This window comes from Silurus meridionalis, chromosome 20, assembly GCF_014805685.1.
Source record: "Silurus meridionalis isolate SWU-2019-XX chromosome 20, ASM1480568v1, whole genome shotgun sequence".
Lineage (NCBI taxonomy): Eukaryota > Metazoa > Chordata > Actinopteri > Siluriformes > Siluridae > Silurus > Silurus meridionalis.
Window position 1 is genome coordinate 7,014,102 of NC_060903.1, and position 18,119 is coordinate 7,032,220.

The 18,119-nt window shown below is 40.6% G+C and overlaps 1 protein-coding gene across 10 annotated transcripts in view; it reads right to left on the minus strand.

Annotated features, from left to right (window-relative positions):
• Window positions 1-18,119, minus strand: part of LOC124403191 (receptor-type tyrosine-protein phosphatase S-like) — a 135,718-nt gene that overhangs the window by 61,385 nt on the left and 56,214 nt on the right. For 7 of the 10 annotated variants that reach the window (XM_046876828.1, XM_046876826.1, XM_046876835.1 and 4 more), the window contains 2 exons: window positions 6,579-6,689; window positions 3,577-3,588 (listed from right to left, as the gene is read on the minus strand). In XM_046876828.1, the coding sequence (XP_046732784.1) occupies window positions 3,577-3,588; window positions 6,579-6,689 (123 nt within the window). Of the gene's footprint in view, window positions 1-3,576; window positions 3,589-6,566; window positions 6,690-18,119 lie in introns of all 10 variants that reach the window. The other 3 variants (XM_046876836.1, XM_046876829.1, XM_046876827.1) reach the window with 2 other exon arrangements.

The window sequence follows — 18,119 nt, forward strand, 5'->3', positions numbered from 1 at the left end:
ACACGTTTTGGCCATGTGCATGTCATTTCGGGAAGGAATACACACACAGTGTGTGTGGCTTATTTAGAAACGGAGCATGCGATTTTAGCTCTCGAGAGAGCCGATTGCCAGCACTGCGCTCGCATGCCTATGCGGCTGCTCCACTCCCGGTGGGCGCTCTTTGAGGAGAACGCCCCCACTCCTAGCGGTTCCGATCCCGCTTTTGCTGAGGCGGGTGGGAGGGGGGAATCGCGCTTACGAACCCGATAGCAAGGAGCTCCTGAAGGTTGTGAAACGGGCTGTTCAGAAGCTCGATAGTTTGGCCGGCCGGTGAGCCCCTGGTGTCACAGCCTCCACGTCGGGGGTTGCCATTTTTCCCTGACCTGCACAGCGTGGTGTCCAGGTCCGGGACGTGGCCTTTCTCTTCCCGCCCCTTTAGCCCCAAAGCCGCGGTTTATTTCAACGTTTTTGGGCTTGGGGATTATGGCTATAGTATCATGCCATGGGTTGAAGAGACACTAGCACACTATCTCTCCCCGGGTGTGGCCTTTTCCCTCAAACCCCCGACATTACCCACCAAGCCCTACCACTACCTCGGCGTGGGTGGGTAAGGCTTACGCTTCAGCAGGTCAGGCCGCTGGATGTTAGCACACCATGTCGGCCTTATGGGCCACAGAGGAGACCTCGTTTCTAGAGCTGCGTCTGGGCACTGCCCCATCAGTGGACACATCAGAGGTCAGTCTCGAGAGACTGATACCCTTAAGGGAGTCACTGGCAGCCTGAATGGTTTGCCCCAGTTCAACGGGCTCTCTTTCACTCTGGTGAGAAGCAAGCAGGCTCTGGTCCTGGAACGAGAAGTATATACTGTCCTGAGAAAGGAGGCCATCGAGGTGGTCCCTCCGTCAGACAGAGAGTCCGGGTTCTATAGCCGGTACTTTATAGTTCCCAAAAAGGATGGTGGGTTGCGTCCTATCCTAGATCTACGTCAACTGCACCGCTCTTTAATGAGGTTTTGGTTTAGGATGCTGACCCCTTAAACAAGTCGTGTCTCAGATCAGATCCGAGGATTGGTTTGTCACAGTAGATCTAAAGGATGCGTACTTTCACGTACCCATCCTTCCTTCTCACATGGGGTCAAAGCATTCCAATATCGGGTCCTTCCCTTCGGCTATATCAAACACCAGGAGGTCTGCATTCGCGCCCCTGTACAGGCTGGCGTGCCAGATCCTCCAGTGGGGCCAGGGGGAGGCTCCTCTTTTTCAGAGCAGCTTATATCCCGGGCCACTTGAATAAGGTAGCAGACACCCTGTTGAGACAGGGGTCCAAGCTCGGGGAGTGGCGCCTCCATCCCCAAGTGGTGGAGCGAGATTTTGGCAAAAGCCCCATAGTTCTCCCTATATCCACCAGCCCCGTTGGGACTGCATGCTGTGGCACAACTGCGGCCAAAGCTGTGTCTTGACGCCTTCCCTCAACTCAAAGTGTGGCAGCCTGTAAGGCTTGGTCCTCTGGAGTGTCCCTCCAAGACCTCTGTGATGCTGCGGGGTGGTCCACCCTGCTCACCTTTACCAGGCCTCACAACAATGACCCCTGTGCTACTCCTGGCACCTCTGTCCTTCGACTCAGTTGTGCTCATTCACACTAGGGACTGGTCGGTGTGATGTTATTGGACTCTAATTGCCAAAGCGTTCCGACGCTGCTCGAGTTCCTGAAAGGAAACGTCTCTAGGTTATGTATGTAACCCTAGTTTCCTAAGGGAATGAGACGCTGCGTCTCTAGCCACACCTCCGGCGCCCCTTTAGTGCTTCCTTCACGGTTACAGAAGCTGAAGTAGTCCACTATCCAGGTGCGCCTTATACTCCTTGGTCGTGACGTTACCCCGCCGGTGACAGCCTGTCTTTAATTTTGACTGATTAGACTCATTACTCAGAGCATGGACAACGCAGTCGCGTTCCCGAAGCGTTCCGACACAGCGTATCGTTTCCTCAGGGAACTAGGGTTACATACTTAACATGGAGACGTTTATATAGCTCTTTCTCTATACTGAGGTTTAGCGAGATGTACTCTATAGATTTTCTCTAATTAAGGTTTCACTAACTGTTCACTATAGCTGTTTTTTATGCTAAGGTTTAGTTAGCTGTTCTTGATTTCTGTTCCGTATATTGAGGTTTAGCTATCTGTTCTCTATAGCTATTTTCTACACTGAGGAATAGCTAGCTGTACTCTCTAGCTATTATCAATACCTAGGTTTATCTGGCTTTTTTCCACACTGTCATTGACATAGCTTTTCTCTACATTGAACTTTAGCTAGCTCTTAGGAGAAATTATTAACAAGAGGTTATTGCATCAGGTACTAAGTAACTCACAGTCATACTGATTTTATTCTCATAATATGTCCATAACGTCTAAAATTATTTTCAAACTGCACATATTTGGGCTGTCACTCAAATGTTATATTATTCTACAAAACAACACATCACTGCTATTTAGGCATACTATTTAGTGTGCATTGTGTGGTTTGGGACACAGTCTATTTGAACGTGTGCATTCTGTTAAGAGCAATAAAACCCACAACACTTTTATATTTTATATCCCAAATATAATCATTTCCCATATTAACACTTTTTTGTTCATCTCTTCACTATTTTCACTACATCGTAGGTATGCAAAGGCGTTTCCTGTATATAACTATTCTGAAATATATAATTATGAGATGTAGTAGATATTAAATTAATAAAATAAATGTTGTACTTGGATTACTACAAAATAATTCAAAATGGCCTTGGTAGACTGAAGGTTAATGCTGAATGTGTTTCACTTGCAATAATAACACGTATAGCCACGAGCCACATCTATAATGAGACCATAAGGAAATTATCTTGATAGACACAGCAAATCCGTTATATGAATCAATCTCAGAATAGAGAATATCAGATACGAGTGTTAATGATTAGTAAGTCACACACACTCACGCTCATGAACAACAAGGACATGCAAAAAGCTAAGCAACAGACACACAGACAAGCAAATCCAATGATATAAACAGAGCAAAAAAAAAAAAACCCGTTACATTTTGGCAGAAGCAGACGAAACACGACACAAGCTCCAAATATAACAAGCCATTATAGAAAGGCAGAGACATGTCATGGACAGCGTGAAGCAACAAGATGACACTCAAAGACTCATCAATAAGCTTCTTTTGTTCAGGCATGCAAGCATTCGCACATTCTCCCATCATGCACAAACTTCAGAATATTTCCAATTGCTGGGTTTCCATGGCAATGCGTGCAGCGAGAGAGAAAAAGAGATAGAGAATGGGAAGAGGAGGTCTTCTGATAGGAAGGGCTTTAGCAAACAAGAAAAATAGATCCCACAATGCAATGCAAAGAGGTTAACATAACCCTACATAAATGCTGGTGGTTATAATTACTAGATTAGTTTGTATTTTTGACACATGATCTGGCATTGACACACTGTCAAATAGCTAGCGTTTAATATTCTTGAATATTTAATTAGTCTTTATGTCTTGTTTCAATTTTCTCCGATTGTGAACGTAAAAAAAAAGCCAAAAAGAGAGAAAAGAACCAAAAACACACCAACCTTCTCGTAGCTCTGAGGGGTGTAAGGGGGGTTGATGCAGAACACAATGACATGAGGAGCCGAGAAGAAAACCAGGAAACACAGAAAGAGAGTAAAAAAGGCCACCGCAAATCGACTTTCAACCTGCCACATTCCCGTCCTCCTCCAACCATCCCACTGCTTACCTGTTGCTCTCGTCATTCTCATTTTTTTTTTTTTTAGTCTTTAAAAGCATTTTATCATAACATCCACAACTTATTTGGCACACTTTATTTTATTTTTTACGTGGCTGTGATATTGAAATATCAATCCAAACACAGCTCCGATTTTAAGGCCTTGTTCTGCTCAGACAAGAAATTAAAAATGTAAATTTTTGTTAAGAAAAAGAAATAAAAAATAACAAAAAAATATATATATAAAAAGCAAACCAAGGACATCAAGTCACAATGCAGAAAATTGTATCTAGAGCGGTCGTTAAAGGCAGAATTATTACCCCATCATATTTATTATATTCATGCTTAACATAAGAGAAATCCAAAAACAGGTCAGTCGTTAGGATTAGTTAGAATCAAGACAAAAAAAAAGGCAAATCCTGCAAGTTATTAGAGTATTAGTTAGCATAGTTAATATTTATCATGCAAAACATCATATTCAGGTTTAGAAGGAGCATAAGATTTTATTGTCAACTTAATGAATAGATCATTAATATTTATTATGTTACACTCAGATGCGTGATAAATATAGCTCCTTGGGTCGTTCTACTGAAGTTGTGCAATGCGATGCAACTGTATCACAATGTCATTATATATATATATATATATATATATATATATATATATATATATATATATATATATATATATATATAAAATGTGCTTTATGAAAATTTTTCTGCAAGTCAACCAAACAGAGCACAAATGTAGCAGGAATACAGAACGCCACCTAAAGCAATCAAATATAAACCATATTTTCAAAAATAAAGAAAAATATGTAAAGACAAAGGGCTGAAATCAAGTTAAAGTATATCACAGTATACTAAAGACTTGTCTAAGAGGCCTAATTTAGGTCACAAAGGGAAATGGCATCAGTACGATCAGCCCTGGATCAATACCAGCATAAAATGGTGGCTCAGATATCAGAAAAAAGAAACGTTGATGTGTATACATTTACTACATACCGCGTGAAATATCAGAGTAATGCTTGTAGCGCAACAATTTCACGTAAATAGGTCATGTGATACCAACAGATGCCATGTGGCCTAACATTAACAACAACAAGAACAACCAGTGGACTATTTAAGCATGTAGGCAAAAAGCATAATACAATTAAAAAAACTTTCCCACAGATTAAAAAACTATTATTTTAAGAATAACTTTCATTATACTTTCTACTTTATTATATTAATTATTATGTACTATTTAAGTGATTTTTGCTGGAATAAAAATTCACTCCTCATATCGTTGAGCTGTAAGCAGTTTTCTTATATTTCACGTGATGTTTGTTTCATATTTTTTTAAAAAATTTTCCCAGTATTTTTTAAATGAATTGCTTTAGGACAAATAAATAAATAAATGCACTAACTAATAAATAAAAAAAACACCTGACAGTTTATATTTATTTTATACAGGTATTGATATCAGCTGATCAACTGAAGGTTTCAGAAAAAAGTGATATTGTGCCATCTCTGTTCATAGTCTAAACTTAAAGGAATGATATATAAAAAGAATAATAAATAACAAATAAATATCTATAGAAATAAGATAGAAAAAGAAATAGATGAACAAATTTCAATAAATAAGTTTAAAAAAGTTTATTTGAAGTTTTTAATTATAGCTATGAAATAACTAGGAATTATTTATTTAATTAATAAGTAAAAGTTCATGTAAATTGTTAAGCATTTGACATTAGTTTTTTTATAGTTTTTTTTGTAATGTAAGATTAAAAATTTATAGGTGACATTTATCATGAACTAAATTTACAAAACTAGTTCTATCCAAGAAAAGTGGATTTATGGGGACACGTGAACAAAAACAATATTTTAAGGAGATTATTTAACAAAGTTGTTACAAAATTTTTTATTCAAGTATTCAGTCAAAGTACACTTCAGGTCCAGTTTCTGAAACGAAATCGGATGTTTTGATGAAATTGTATATCACAAATAACCGATTTCCACACAGCAGTCCTGCATTTGCACCACTTGTGTAGAATGACCCAAATATATCACCTATACAATCAGGTAGATTAGGACTGTGGATCAAAATTTGGGAAGTTTGGAACATTTGGAAATCTGAGTGAATCTTAAAAATAAAAAGAGATTAAAAAAAATAAAACTCATCTTGGTGTTTGTGTAAAATTAGCATGCCTGCTGTTTGGGCTCTACACGTGTATCACTGTAACCCACAAGATACAGGCTTTGAGAGACTTCACAAATTAGAAACCTAAGTGGTACTAATCTTACACGACAGGCCGTGCAGCAAGCTGCCACGTTCACCCTCATCTCAGCCAAATACGCACTCACCTTTCTCTCTCTCTCTCTCTCTCTCTCTCTCTCTCTCTCTCTCTCTCTCTCTCTCTCTGTTAAATGAACAGGAGCACTTTGTGCACTGTTACGCTTCAAACAGCTCGCAGTGTTTAGCCCAACAGCAAATATCACTAATTAAGTTAGGGGAAGCTATTACACGGCAACAAACCCAATTCATTTCTTACCAATTAGCTTCTTTTAATGATATAAGCATCAGATTGGGAATTGACAGCAACGTGTGCGAACTCGACGATCGACAAGCCTGTGCTCGGAAAATGAAACCTATAGTAATTACGTATCGGTCTTTATTTATTTACTTTTAATATTTTATGGGGTTTTTTTATTTGACTTTATATAATAGTGCAACACTGTCGTTTTTTGGCGGTTGTAAAAAAAAACGTATATGTCGCGTTTTTAAATTAAAGTGCAAGGGGAAGTCAGCTCTCCTGCTGATCCTTGAATGAATGCGGATTACCTATGGGGTACCTACTGTTATCCGTACCTCTCACGTAGAGATTGGCTGGGGAGGAGTAGCGCACTCCTTGCGAGTTCGATGCTACACACTCATATTTCCCCTGGTCTGTCTCCTCGCTCCGCTCGATCTGCAAGGCACCTGGAGACAGAGAGAGAGAGAGAGAGAGAGAGAGAGAGAGAGAGAGAGAGAGAGAGAGAAGAGAGAGCGATTGATTGAGGAGGAGATTGAAGGAGGGATGGAGGAAGAGAGGGTGTGTGAGACAAAGAATGAGAAGGAGGTGGTGAAATACAGAGAGAAACAGATAAGGTGGGGGGAGGAACGAGTGTGAAAGATTTGAAATGATATGGGGGGGGCATTCAGGACAAAGAGGAAGATAGAAAAAATATAAGGAACGATGGATAAGACAAAAATTAATAGGAGGAGGGAGGAAATGAACAGATGGAGTGATGGAGCAGGATGGAGTGGGGGTGCAAGGAACGAACAGATAAAGAATAACAGCCAGAGTGGTGCAGGAAGAAAAAGAGAGACAAGGTACAAAATGTTAAATATATCGAATAAGCGGTACATAAATAGTTTCAGATGAACTAAAACACTGCATTTCATTAACATTTGTATGCCTTCCCTTTTTCCTCCTCCTCCTGTTGGCAGCATACCATATCTCTCAGAATAATATTATAATAATAATTCCCTGATTTATTAATCGCAAAATCCTCATCGCACTATTAGAATTTCGTCTTCTCTGATACTTTTTGCTTTCAGTCTGACTGAACTTTTATTTTCTTTTTATGTCGTCTGAGAACATTATGCAGAATCGCCAGCGGCGTCTGAGTCAGAACGAGTGAGAGGGTTAGACCAGGCAAAATTGAGGTGGAGAGCACTAAGGGAAGAATGGCGCATGTTATTTTTTTATTCGCTGGAGGGTTTGAGCGCCACCTTTTTCACATTCTCTCAGTTTGCGTCCAGAAAAGGGGAGCATGACAAAGCATTATGCTGAAGCAGGAGCTAAAGGTATTTGCTCTCAGCTTTCCTCTTTAGAAACCCCCATGCAACTCTGAGGTTTCTCCGGAGATGCATCTTAGACAGACTAAATTTCACACTTCTGCAGCTTTTTCGCCTAAATTTAGTTATGGCCAATTTTTTCAGGCAATGAGCTAGTTCTCCAGTATTGATCAGCAGCCACCAGTCTGGGATTAACACTAAACTTGTGGATGGAAGGATGGAAACTTTTTGCGTGATTCAACGCCCCAAAATGCAACAGTCATTCACAAAATGTAAAACAAGGAAGCAAAATTGGGCTTACTTGTCAATTACTGTGACACTTGCTGACCATTGGTGTCTTTTGATTCATGTATGCAGTATAGGGCAGATAGCATTTCCCTTCAAGTTAGTTACGTTATTCAGTGACATCGTAAACAACAGTGATGGCGAGGGAATCATGTGCTATCATTCACCCTCCACAGTTTAAATACACTAAAGAAATACACCGATCAGGCATAACATTATGGCATTATAATATTATGACCAGTGAAATGAATAACACTGATTATCTCTTCATTATGGCACCTGATAGTGGGTTGGATATTAAGCAGCAGGTGAACATTTTGTCCTCAAAGTTGTTGTGTTAGAAGAAGGAAAAATGGGCAAGTGTAAGGATTGAGTGAGCTTGATGAGGGCATTTCCAAAACTGCAGCTCTTGTGGGATGTTCCTGGTCTGCAGTGGTCAGTATCTATCAAAAGTGGTTCAAGGAAGGAACGGTGGTGAACCGGTGACAGGGTTATGGGCAGCCAAGGCTCATTGATGCATGTGGGGAGCAAATAAACTTATGGCAGGTTGTTGTACTGTATGTGGCTGGTAGGTACGAATTGCTAATGAAAAAAAAAAAGTCATAATAGAAAGAAAACTTTAAATCATCTCCAAATGTGGTGTTTTTTTATTATCTACAATTAACATCGGCTCAGGGCAGAAAAAGCACACTAGCATTAGCACCTGACAGCTCCGGGGTCCGCAGTTTGATTTGGGTTTCCTATGGAGTTCTCAGGTTTCCTCTAACTTACCAAAAAACATGCTAGTAGCTACATAGATTGTGTACGCTAAGCCTTCCCTGTGTATGAATGTGTGGTATCCGAACAAGGCAATAACCTTGCCTCATGCCCAGTGTTCCCAACACAAGCTCCAGATCAACCACAAGCCTGCCCTGGATAAAGCACTTATCAAAGAAGAATGAAAGAATTAATCAGCCGGGTTCAATATTTTTACTTTTGCTGGTATAAGAAATGTTTGAAGAGCTCAGTAATTTTCTTCCATGATGAACTCTCCTATCATAATTTAGGTTTTCAGGTCAAGAATTAAGTCCAAGTACATGACAGAGCTTGGCAGAAATTGGAAACCAAACCTGCTAATCAGACAACTGCAGATAAATTGAAGCAAGCTAGAACTAATTGGTCAACATCCTAGACTAACCTTGTAACACTCTTAGGGCTGAAGGGAATTGTACTGTTTAACTAGTAGAACAGCATCTTGAGGTAAGAGTGCCAAGATGATCTTAACTGCATTAATATCTCCAGGATCTCTAGGATTTCTTCCTATTTCCCAAAATGCTCCTAGGACACCTGACCGCTCCTGCTATGTTTGGTTCTTCTCCAAACTGTTACCACAAAGTTGGAGGCACACAATTGTATAGTCTTTAGATGCGCTACAAAAACATTTTGCGTTCACTTGATCTTGGAAACCCAAACCTGCTCCAGCACGGCAATGCCCCTGTGCACAATACGAGCTCGTTGAAGATTTGGTGTACATCATTTAGAGCGTAAGATCTTCAGTGCAATGCTATAGAGCTCTGATCTCAACCCTACTGAACACTTTTTGGGAAGAATTTGAACAATGACTGAACCCCAGGCCTCCTCACCTCATCTACATCAGTACCTGACTTTACTAACACCCTTGTGTGTGAACACAAAGGTCCACAAGCACACCCCAAACTCTAGTGGAACATCTTCCCAGCAGAGTGGAGGGAACTTTATTTGGCAAATTTGGACTAAATTGTAGAAAGCAAAGCTCAAAAAACACGTACCATGCTTATGATGGTGTCCGCAAACCCATAGCGTATGAAGTAAGTGTGTTTCAATGTCCTGAAATGGACTGCCATCTCATTTGCAGTGTATTCCTATCTTGCCTCCTGGAATACACTCCTGATTCATCATAGCACTGACCAGAACAATGTCAACACTACATATGAATCTATGAAAGATCACAATGTAATGATGGATGGATCATGTTGACTGTGCAAGTTGCCTTATTTCTAGCTTTGTTTAAAAAAAACTGTGGAAGTCAGAAAGCTTTGATTATTCCGATTCTTCTGAGGGTTGACGTGAATGTTTTTTTTCCCAACTGGAAGGTGGTGATTATACTTTTACCCAATTACATGAATGATTCCTCTTGAGATCAGTGAAGTCATCGCCACTTATTTTCTAATTATTACTCATGCATCAGAAGGAAGCTCTTAGGCACAGATGGCTTTGCTACCTCAGCTGTAGGTGATCACTGTACTACATTGTATGACTTTTGCACACTCTTCTACAATTTCTTTTTTTCTTCATCGTTGCTTTTGACCTACACCTCAGTCGTTGATCTTCCCCCTGAAACCCCTTTCCATTTAATAAAAGATGTGAAAGTAGAATAAACAGTGACCTGCTATTCCCTTAGCCTCAACCTGTCAAGATGCATCTTGCTCTACACCTTGCCCATCGAAAGGTTTCAGTGTTCCGAGGCACTGATTTTACTGGCCAACACACACTCTCTCACAGACGCACACACACACACACACACACACACACACACACACACACACACACACACACACACTGACTAGACCTATTCCTCCTGGGAGGTGCTGGGCTGATAATAAGAGCAGACGTATGCCTCAGTCTGTCTCTCGCCGAGTCTCTCCGTGGTTGAGTCGATCCTGGCAACAAATTTACACCCACCATAGCACCAATTCAACACACAAACACACACACACACACAAACAAGTAAACCCTAGCAGCAGAAGATCCCAGATTGATCCAGAAGATTCAGGTGGAAGAGACTAATGAGAGTTCTGCGCACACGAAAAAAATACGCAACCGCCTGTAATGTAATTGTGTTTGTGTGTGTGTGTGTGTGTGTGTGTGTGTGTGTGTGATGGAAAATACAACAGTCTCATATTCTTTTATCCACACTGGGTGCTTAACACCTACCCAGACAAAGCTTTTTAGACACACACAGACACACACACACACACACACACACACACACACCACACCTCTTGATAGGTGTGATATAAAACAACAGGGGTCTCAGGAATAAATGTCTTTTTTGGACAATTTGAAGCAAATTATTGTGTCGAAGAAAAGTAATGCAACATCTTAACCCTTAAACACTGTTTCTTTGCTGCATAATTAACCGCATTAAAAAAATGAAGGCTTTCCTACTCTCCGTGTCTCTTTCCTTATTTCCCTTTTCCTTATTTCCCTTTCCATCTTCTAACCCAAACGTTTGAATGCAAGTGATTGAATATTACAGTCACACCACAGCTATAAACATAAATTTACTGTAGCACAGAAAATGCAGTGGAAAAAAAAAGCAATAGAGAATCAAGGGCTTTATTTTCATGCAGGTGCAAGCACAGCGACTGCTAATTGGGTTGGGCATATTTTTTTTCCCGGTTATCACTATAGCAACAAGGGCTGTGACATTTGCTGCTGCCGGACCCACTTTGGTCCACAAGTTGTAACTCGTGTCGTGACCAAATATAATATTTCTAAAAAGTCACCACCTCGCGAGAGTGGATAGTTGGACTCTAAATTCACTTTATCAGGATACCTCCTGTACATCCCATTGCACAATCAATAAACTACAAGTCAAGAATCAAGTTCTTTTTTTCCTCCATTTTAATCTGATTCAAACTTCAAAATGGAGCAAATGTGACCCCATGTGACTTTAATCATGGCATGGCATCGTCGTCTAAAAACACTCTGCGTTCACACTTTCGTCTTTAGTTGCTTCCCAAAAGTTGTTAATTCGCACTGAATCATCTGAAAATGCTCATGTCCCCGTACTGCGCATGCGCAAAACGTAAGACGGTCCGAGCTGCGTCGTTTTTTTCCGCCTGCCGTTTTTTTTCGCCTGCCGTTTTTTTTTTTTACCTTCCGGCTTTTGAATATAGAGGCAATGACTACAAAGTCGTTACGTTTAAAAAGCCCCCGTTTTCAAAGTCCACACTGAGACGCGAAAACTTCATTTTGTAAAAAATGAGCTTTCCAATGAAACCGTATTAGTATGGACACGGCCTTTGACACCCAACTGTATGTAGACTTTGTGGTAAAAAAGAGCCAGATCTGCAAGATGTTTATGAAAGAGGTCCAAGTAGGAGTCCAGCTGACATATACTTTCTTTCAGCTTCTCCCATTAGGGGTCACCACAGCGGATCATCCGCATGTTTGATTTGGCACATGTTTTTATGCTGGATGCCCTTCCTAATGCAACCCTCCCCATTTATCCGGGCTTGGGACCGGCACTAAGAGTGGCTGGGGTTGGTTCCCTGACCGGGGATCGAACCCGGGCCGCAGCGGTGAGAGCATCCTAACCACTAGACCACCAGGGACAGAGTCCAGCTGACATGAAGGCTAGAATAACTTAAATAACTACTCTTTACAACTGTGATAAGCAGAAAAGCATCTCAGAACACTTAGCATGTTAATCTCTGAGGTGGATGGGCTGCAAAAACTGAGAAGCACATTGTGTTTCTCTTCTACAAGAACAGGAACCTAAGTGGATACTGAGTGCAGGTACAGAGAAACTAGACATATTGGAAAAAATCCATATCTTTTTTATTGATTTTTTTTTAACTAATAGTGTCAGTGCTGATGATCACAAACATATCAGTCCTATTTTTTGTGGCACAGGTACAAACTCCAGTGACGTGATCATGTGGCTTAATTCTTTCGCATTTGCATCATGCTTTCGACAGTAACGCCAAGACTCTCTCGCTTAAACAGTTCAGAATGTTTAATGAAGTGAGGCACAGGTGTGCCCTAAAAACCCACTCCAATCACACAAATGCTAATCTAAATTCGGCTAAGCATCTTTATGCATCCTCCGCAAGAGCTCACGTGTGCCTGACTAGCAACGTCATATTTCTGACAAAAATCAGCCATTTATGGAAAATAACTTTTTTTTTCTTTGCGGGAATATTGCTGCACTTGTCAGAGATCCAAAAGGCAAAGCCATTGATCAGATCCTGAAGCATGGGTAACTTTTCATTCAAACAGCTAGGAGTGTGAAAATACCTCAAAACAGCAGCCTGGGGGGCTTAACCAACATGGCGTCAGTTGGGGAAACTTGTTCAAACTGACTTCATAATGAGAGTTTCTACCGTTTTCTGCACTCATACCCCCAACCATGTCTGTCTCTGTCAGTTTGCACTTCTTAGACGTGCATTCGGTGCGAAAATCGCCTCCCTCGAGAATTTCTGAGCGCTGACTTCTCAAGACTGCCTTGACATGACGAGGGCAAAAGACGGAAAAAACGAATAAGCAAGAAATGCTGTCTGAGGCAGCGCGTTTACCTGCACATGTCTCCTGCACACTAAAGACATTGAGAATACAGGGAGGAGACTGTGTATGTGCGACTCGGTCTTTGTGTGCTTTCATGCATGTGCATCAGGTAAGGTAAGCTGCGTGGGTTCTGCTCGAGTGCGACCAATCACTCTCGCCATCTGTCGTGCTCTAATGTATTCATACACACACAGAGCTCCCCACACAGGTAATGCTGCATGCTGAGCCTCTGGCAGCTCGCCGTCTCGCACAGACACACAGCAACACACACACACCCAGGTGCAAAGTGCAACGTAAAAATTGCTTTCAGGCAGGAGTCATTAGAGCGCTTCAAGAAATCAAACTAGTGTGAATATTATCAATAGCACAACTTGGGCTGGAGTACACTAGAATAAATAGGGCTCTAAAAGGTATTGTTTAGTATCACGCTCCGAACAACTCCCACAACCTGTATGACAAAAGCAGAGTGAATTATTGAGGCTATTTGTAGTAGATAGAACATATAATGGCTTATATTCAACTGCAGGATGTATTTTTTCAATGTTTATTATTGCTTTTTTTTTTTTTTAATCTCCGTCTCTCACAAACACATTGATATTTAGTACCGGGGGACTTCAATTCAAGGATGCACCGATAGACACTTCAGTAAAAAGGCCCTTATTTGAAGTTCATGCTTCATGAATGCTTAATTTGACTTGAGATTTTCGTAATTAACCAGCATTGTGTATATGTCTGTGTATATGTCTGCCTTTTAACACGAGCACTTGCCTTTATGTCCATTGAAACCGAATGACAGAAAATACACAATATTTATATATAAATCCAATATAAACAAAAGTATGTGAACCCCTAACGTCACACTCATATGTCTAATTATCACACCAAAAGCTGTTGCGACAAAATTGGAAACGTGTAATTCTCTAGAATGTCTCCGTATGCTGTTGGGCTACAACTTTCAAGGTATGCAATATAGAATTTACAACAATACAATACACTGCATCTAACAATCACTGAAGTACATTGATACACACTGTTCTGGACATACTGTACTGAGGTATGCTATCATTATTCAATAACAAATTCACCCATGTTAAGTGTCTGTCTTAAGATTAAAATTATACTTAAATGCCACACATACACACACACACACACTTTTCCAGCCAAAGGTGGTTCATCTCCAAAAGGTTACCACAAAGATGTAGGCAAACCATTCCATACATGACAATGGCCCTCTGCACAAAGCAACCTCCATGAAGATATGGTTTACATAGCTGAAGAGGAAGATCTTGATTGACCTGCTATAAATCTCTGGCCTCAACCCTACTGAACACCTTCGGGATAAATTGGAACACTTACTGCACCCCAGACCTCCTCACACTACATCAGTACCTGACTTTACAAACCCTCATGGATAAATGTTCACAAATCTCTACAAATACACTGCAAAATCTAGTGGAATATCTTCCCAGAAGAGTGTAGCTTATTTTATCAGCAAATGGGGAATAGTTGTTGAAGGGGATAATCAAAAAGCACATAAAAATATGATCAGGCTACAAACCTGTCAATATAGTGAAGAGGTGGCCAAACTTATTTCTGTGATGGGCCAAAAATAAAACTTGATCGAGGGCGTGGGCCAAAAGTAAATGTTGCATAACGTAAATGTTCTCGCCGCCATACTTGTTTCCTAATGACGGCAAATACTGTATTCTTTCAAAAACAGCAGACAATTTCCTCTTGCCTCGAAGTCTCCATAAGTACCCGTTTGCTCATTTTCACAAAGCATGCTGTACCTGCAAAAAAGTCTACATTTCAATTAAAATTTTCACAGCTTCTGATAACACAAAAAAATTATGTTAAATTACAAATGAAGCTCTGTGACATTTTTCCCGTTTTCCACTTCTCCTATACGACATGACGAGCCATATATATGGAATCACAGGCCACCTTTGGTCCATGGCCCTAGTTTGGGCATCTCCAATATAGTGTGTATTTATATACAATTACATGCTCATCATAGTTTCTCGTGGAGCATTTTGCTGGATGGTCCTTCATTTTCTTTGTTCACATAAGAATTGTCCATCCATATTTGGACGCCACAGGGTTACACTGTGAACAGTTACAAATGGTATTTTATAGGAGCTCGATCATAAGTGAGAAATCTAGTACAGAAATAGTGGATCCAATAAATATTGGACTCAAAGTTGCAGAATGCTATGCAGCTGTGCAATGCAGTTCTGCTGAGTTATAGCAGAGACTTGTTAGCGAGCACTGTGGTGTTGATGGACTCAAAGTGCTGCTGCATCACTCTTTACGTAGACATAAAACAAGGGCATCACTATCAGCTGCTGGACAAAAAAAGCATTGTGGGTAATGTAGAAACTGAACCATTAACCCAAGACTCATTATAAAGATCACATTGATCGCATATGAAAGGGAAACCATTCAGGGTGCATATCTTTTGGTATTACCCTTCACTATATGCGCTTTAATCAACTCTGAATATAGAAGTCGCATATTGTTTTTCATGGGAGCATACAAATAATATCATAAAGTCATCATATCTTGTGCATATAGCCTACAAAACATTCCAAAAACTGTGTTTAATCCATATCTTATGTAACGCACTCTCACTTTCTCTCTCTTACACACAGTTACACACGTGTCCTTCTGAGGGATTTTGAATTGCACCCAAAAAAGCTCCATTAGCTTATTGTTAATCTCGTCTTGCTTAGAACTGGAACCAGCGAAATGTCATTGAATTTCGAAGTAATCCTTCTTGCCTATTGCCACAGGCAAAGTGGAATGGATGAGCACTGAAACACAAAAAGGTAGGAAAGTGGAAAACTATGGGACAGCAAAAAAAAAAAAAAAAAAAAGAAAACAGCACGGTTAGCATAACGTGTCCCCAAAGCGGTTCAGGACAAAACCCGAATTGGGAGACAAGGACAGGTAGAAGGCCAAAACAGCAAAGGAAAAAAAAATGAAAAATAAAAAAGAAGCAAAACCCACAGGAATTCTCACAGCTTTGACGTGTCATCTCTATGATAGAGCTTTTGTGATCAAAACGCTATGATGGGCGCAGCGGCTCGATTTGAAGCTAATAAGCTTGTTCTGATGCTGACGGAGACGCGGCGGTCCTTGTCCGAATGATTAGTAGTCCCGCTTCTTTTTATTATGCTCTTTTTCTTATTACCCTGTTATCCTTATCCGAAGCGTTAACGAGCATGGCCTAATCAGAAGCTCCGGTTGAGTCACACGCTGGAACATGTGCGTCATTATCCTGACCCTGAATGAGACATGAGAGAGGGCAAGAGAGAAATATTGGGAGGAAAAAAAAACGAAGACAGAAATAATAAGAGGCAAGCGAACAAATAGAATACAGAAATGAGAATGTTACAAAAAAAAACCAAAAAAGTATTGCGCTCGTGTGTTTTTCCATCGCAGTTTATCGGGTTGTTGTTCACGTGCTTCGTCTCCACGGCCCTGATCTCCGTGTCTCGCCGTACATCATGCCTTGTCCTCTTCGGTCTCCCTGCCTCTTTTTTAACAGCGGATCAGTGCACTTTTATGTGATCTGACACCCTCATCTGCGCACTCTCTCTCTCTCTCTCTCTCTCTCTCTCTCTCTCTCTCTCTTTCTCCCGCCTCGCTCACTGTGACTTGGAAGCGGCTTTCTCAACATAACTCACAATTACACCATCCTCAGCGTAAAGCTGCTCCATGCGGCTCTATTTTGATGAAAAGCAGGCTGACATTCTGTTGATCTGAACTCCTTCAGATTAGGAGAAATGGTAAAGTGTTTGTTTCAAGTCAAATAAAAAAAGGAAAAAGGCAAAAAAAAATGAAAGGAAAGGAGTAAGCAGATAAAAAATACGAATATTAAGTAAATAAAAAGGCCCTGTCCTTCTTTTCTGCAGCGATTAATTTGTGTGTGCGGTATATGTGTGTCATTGTGAAACGCATCAACAGTCCTCTTAAAGCAATCAAGCATTAGCCTATTTACTGTGTCACCTTTCATCGTTAGCAAACACACAGCGTCGATGCTTTCAGCTGACTAACAACACGACGGGTGAGTGGGGTCTTGTTCTCGTAAGGGAACAGGTGCGAGGAAATGGTGTCATGCTGCTTATTGAGATCAGAAAGGCAGGAATGATAATGCTGAGCAGGCATGGTTCACATTCGGGATGGCATGACGTTCCACAGGATGTAGCAGTGGGATACTACCAATGTATAGTCAATTCTATTGAGAAGTAAGCTATACAATATCCAAACATATTTCCATCTTGAAATTGTTTCACTTCAAGCGTGTATTGAAGTGGGCAGCAACATGTCAAGATGAACTGAATCTGGTGACGAATGGACAGAATTTGAGGAAGAAGTAGTAAAAATCTCTACCCAGAAAATCCAGGAATGTCTTTTGGAAAATTTACACAATTTCTAACAGCATTCTTGCTAAATCTACTCAAATAATCGGTGTAGAAAAATAGCACTGTGACTCAAACTTTAGACAGCTGGCTAGTAACTAAGTACCGTATTTTCCGGACTATAAGCCGCTACTTTTTTCCCACGCTTTGAAAACAAATGGGCATGAAAAAACGCACTTCACCTGTGTTCTGAGCTGCACGGCATCGGGAGAAAAGCTTCACCGATGGTGATTTTTACGCGCACGACGATGCCAAAAGATAAACTCCTGAGAGAAATTGTTGTGAAAGGAAGGAAGAAGACGGTGAACAATGAGTTTCTTGGTAGGCTACTGTTTAGATACAAGCCGTGTAACAGACACTGTCTTTCATTAAAGGCTGTGTAAAGGTTATTAGTTTCAATGTAGACAGTAGTAAAATTCAGAGGGTGCGGCTTATATTTGGGTGCGCTTAATAGTCCGGAAATTACGGTACATGCCCTATTCTATAATATTTATTTTCCTTATTATTATAAATTGATATATACATTAGCTAACAATGGCCCATCCTTTAT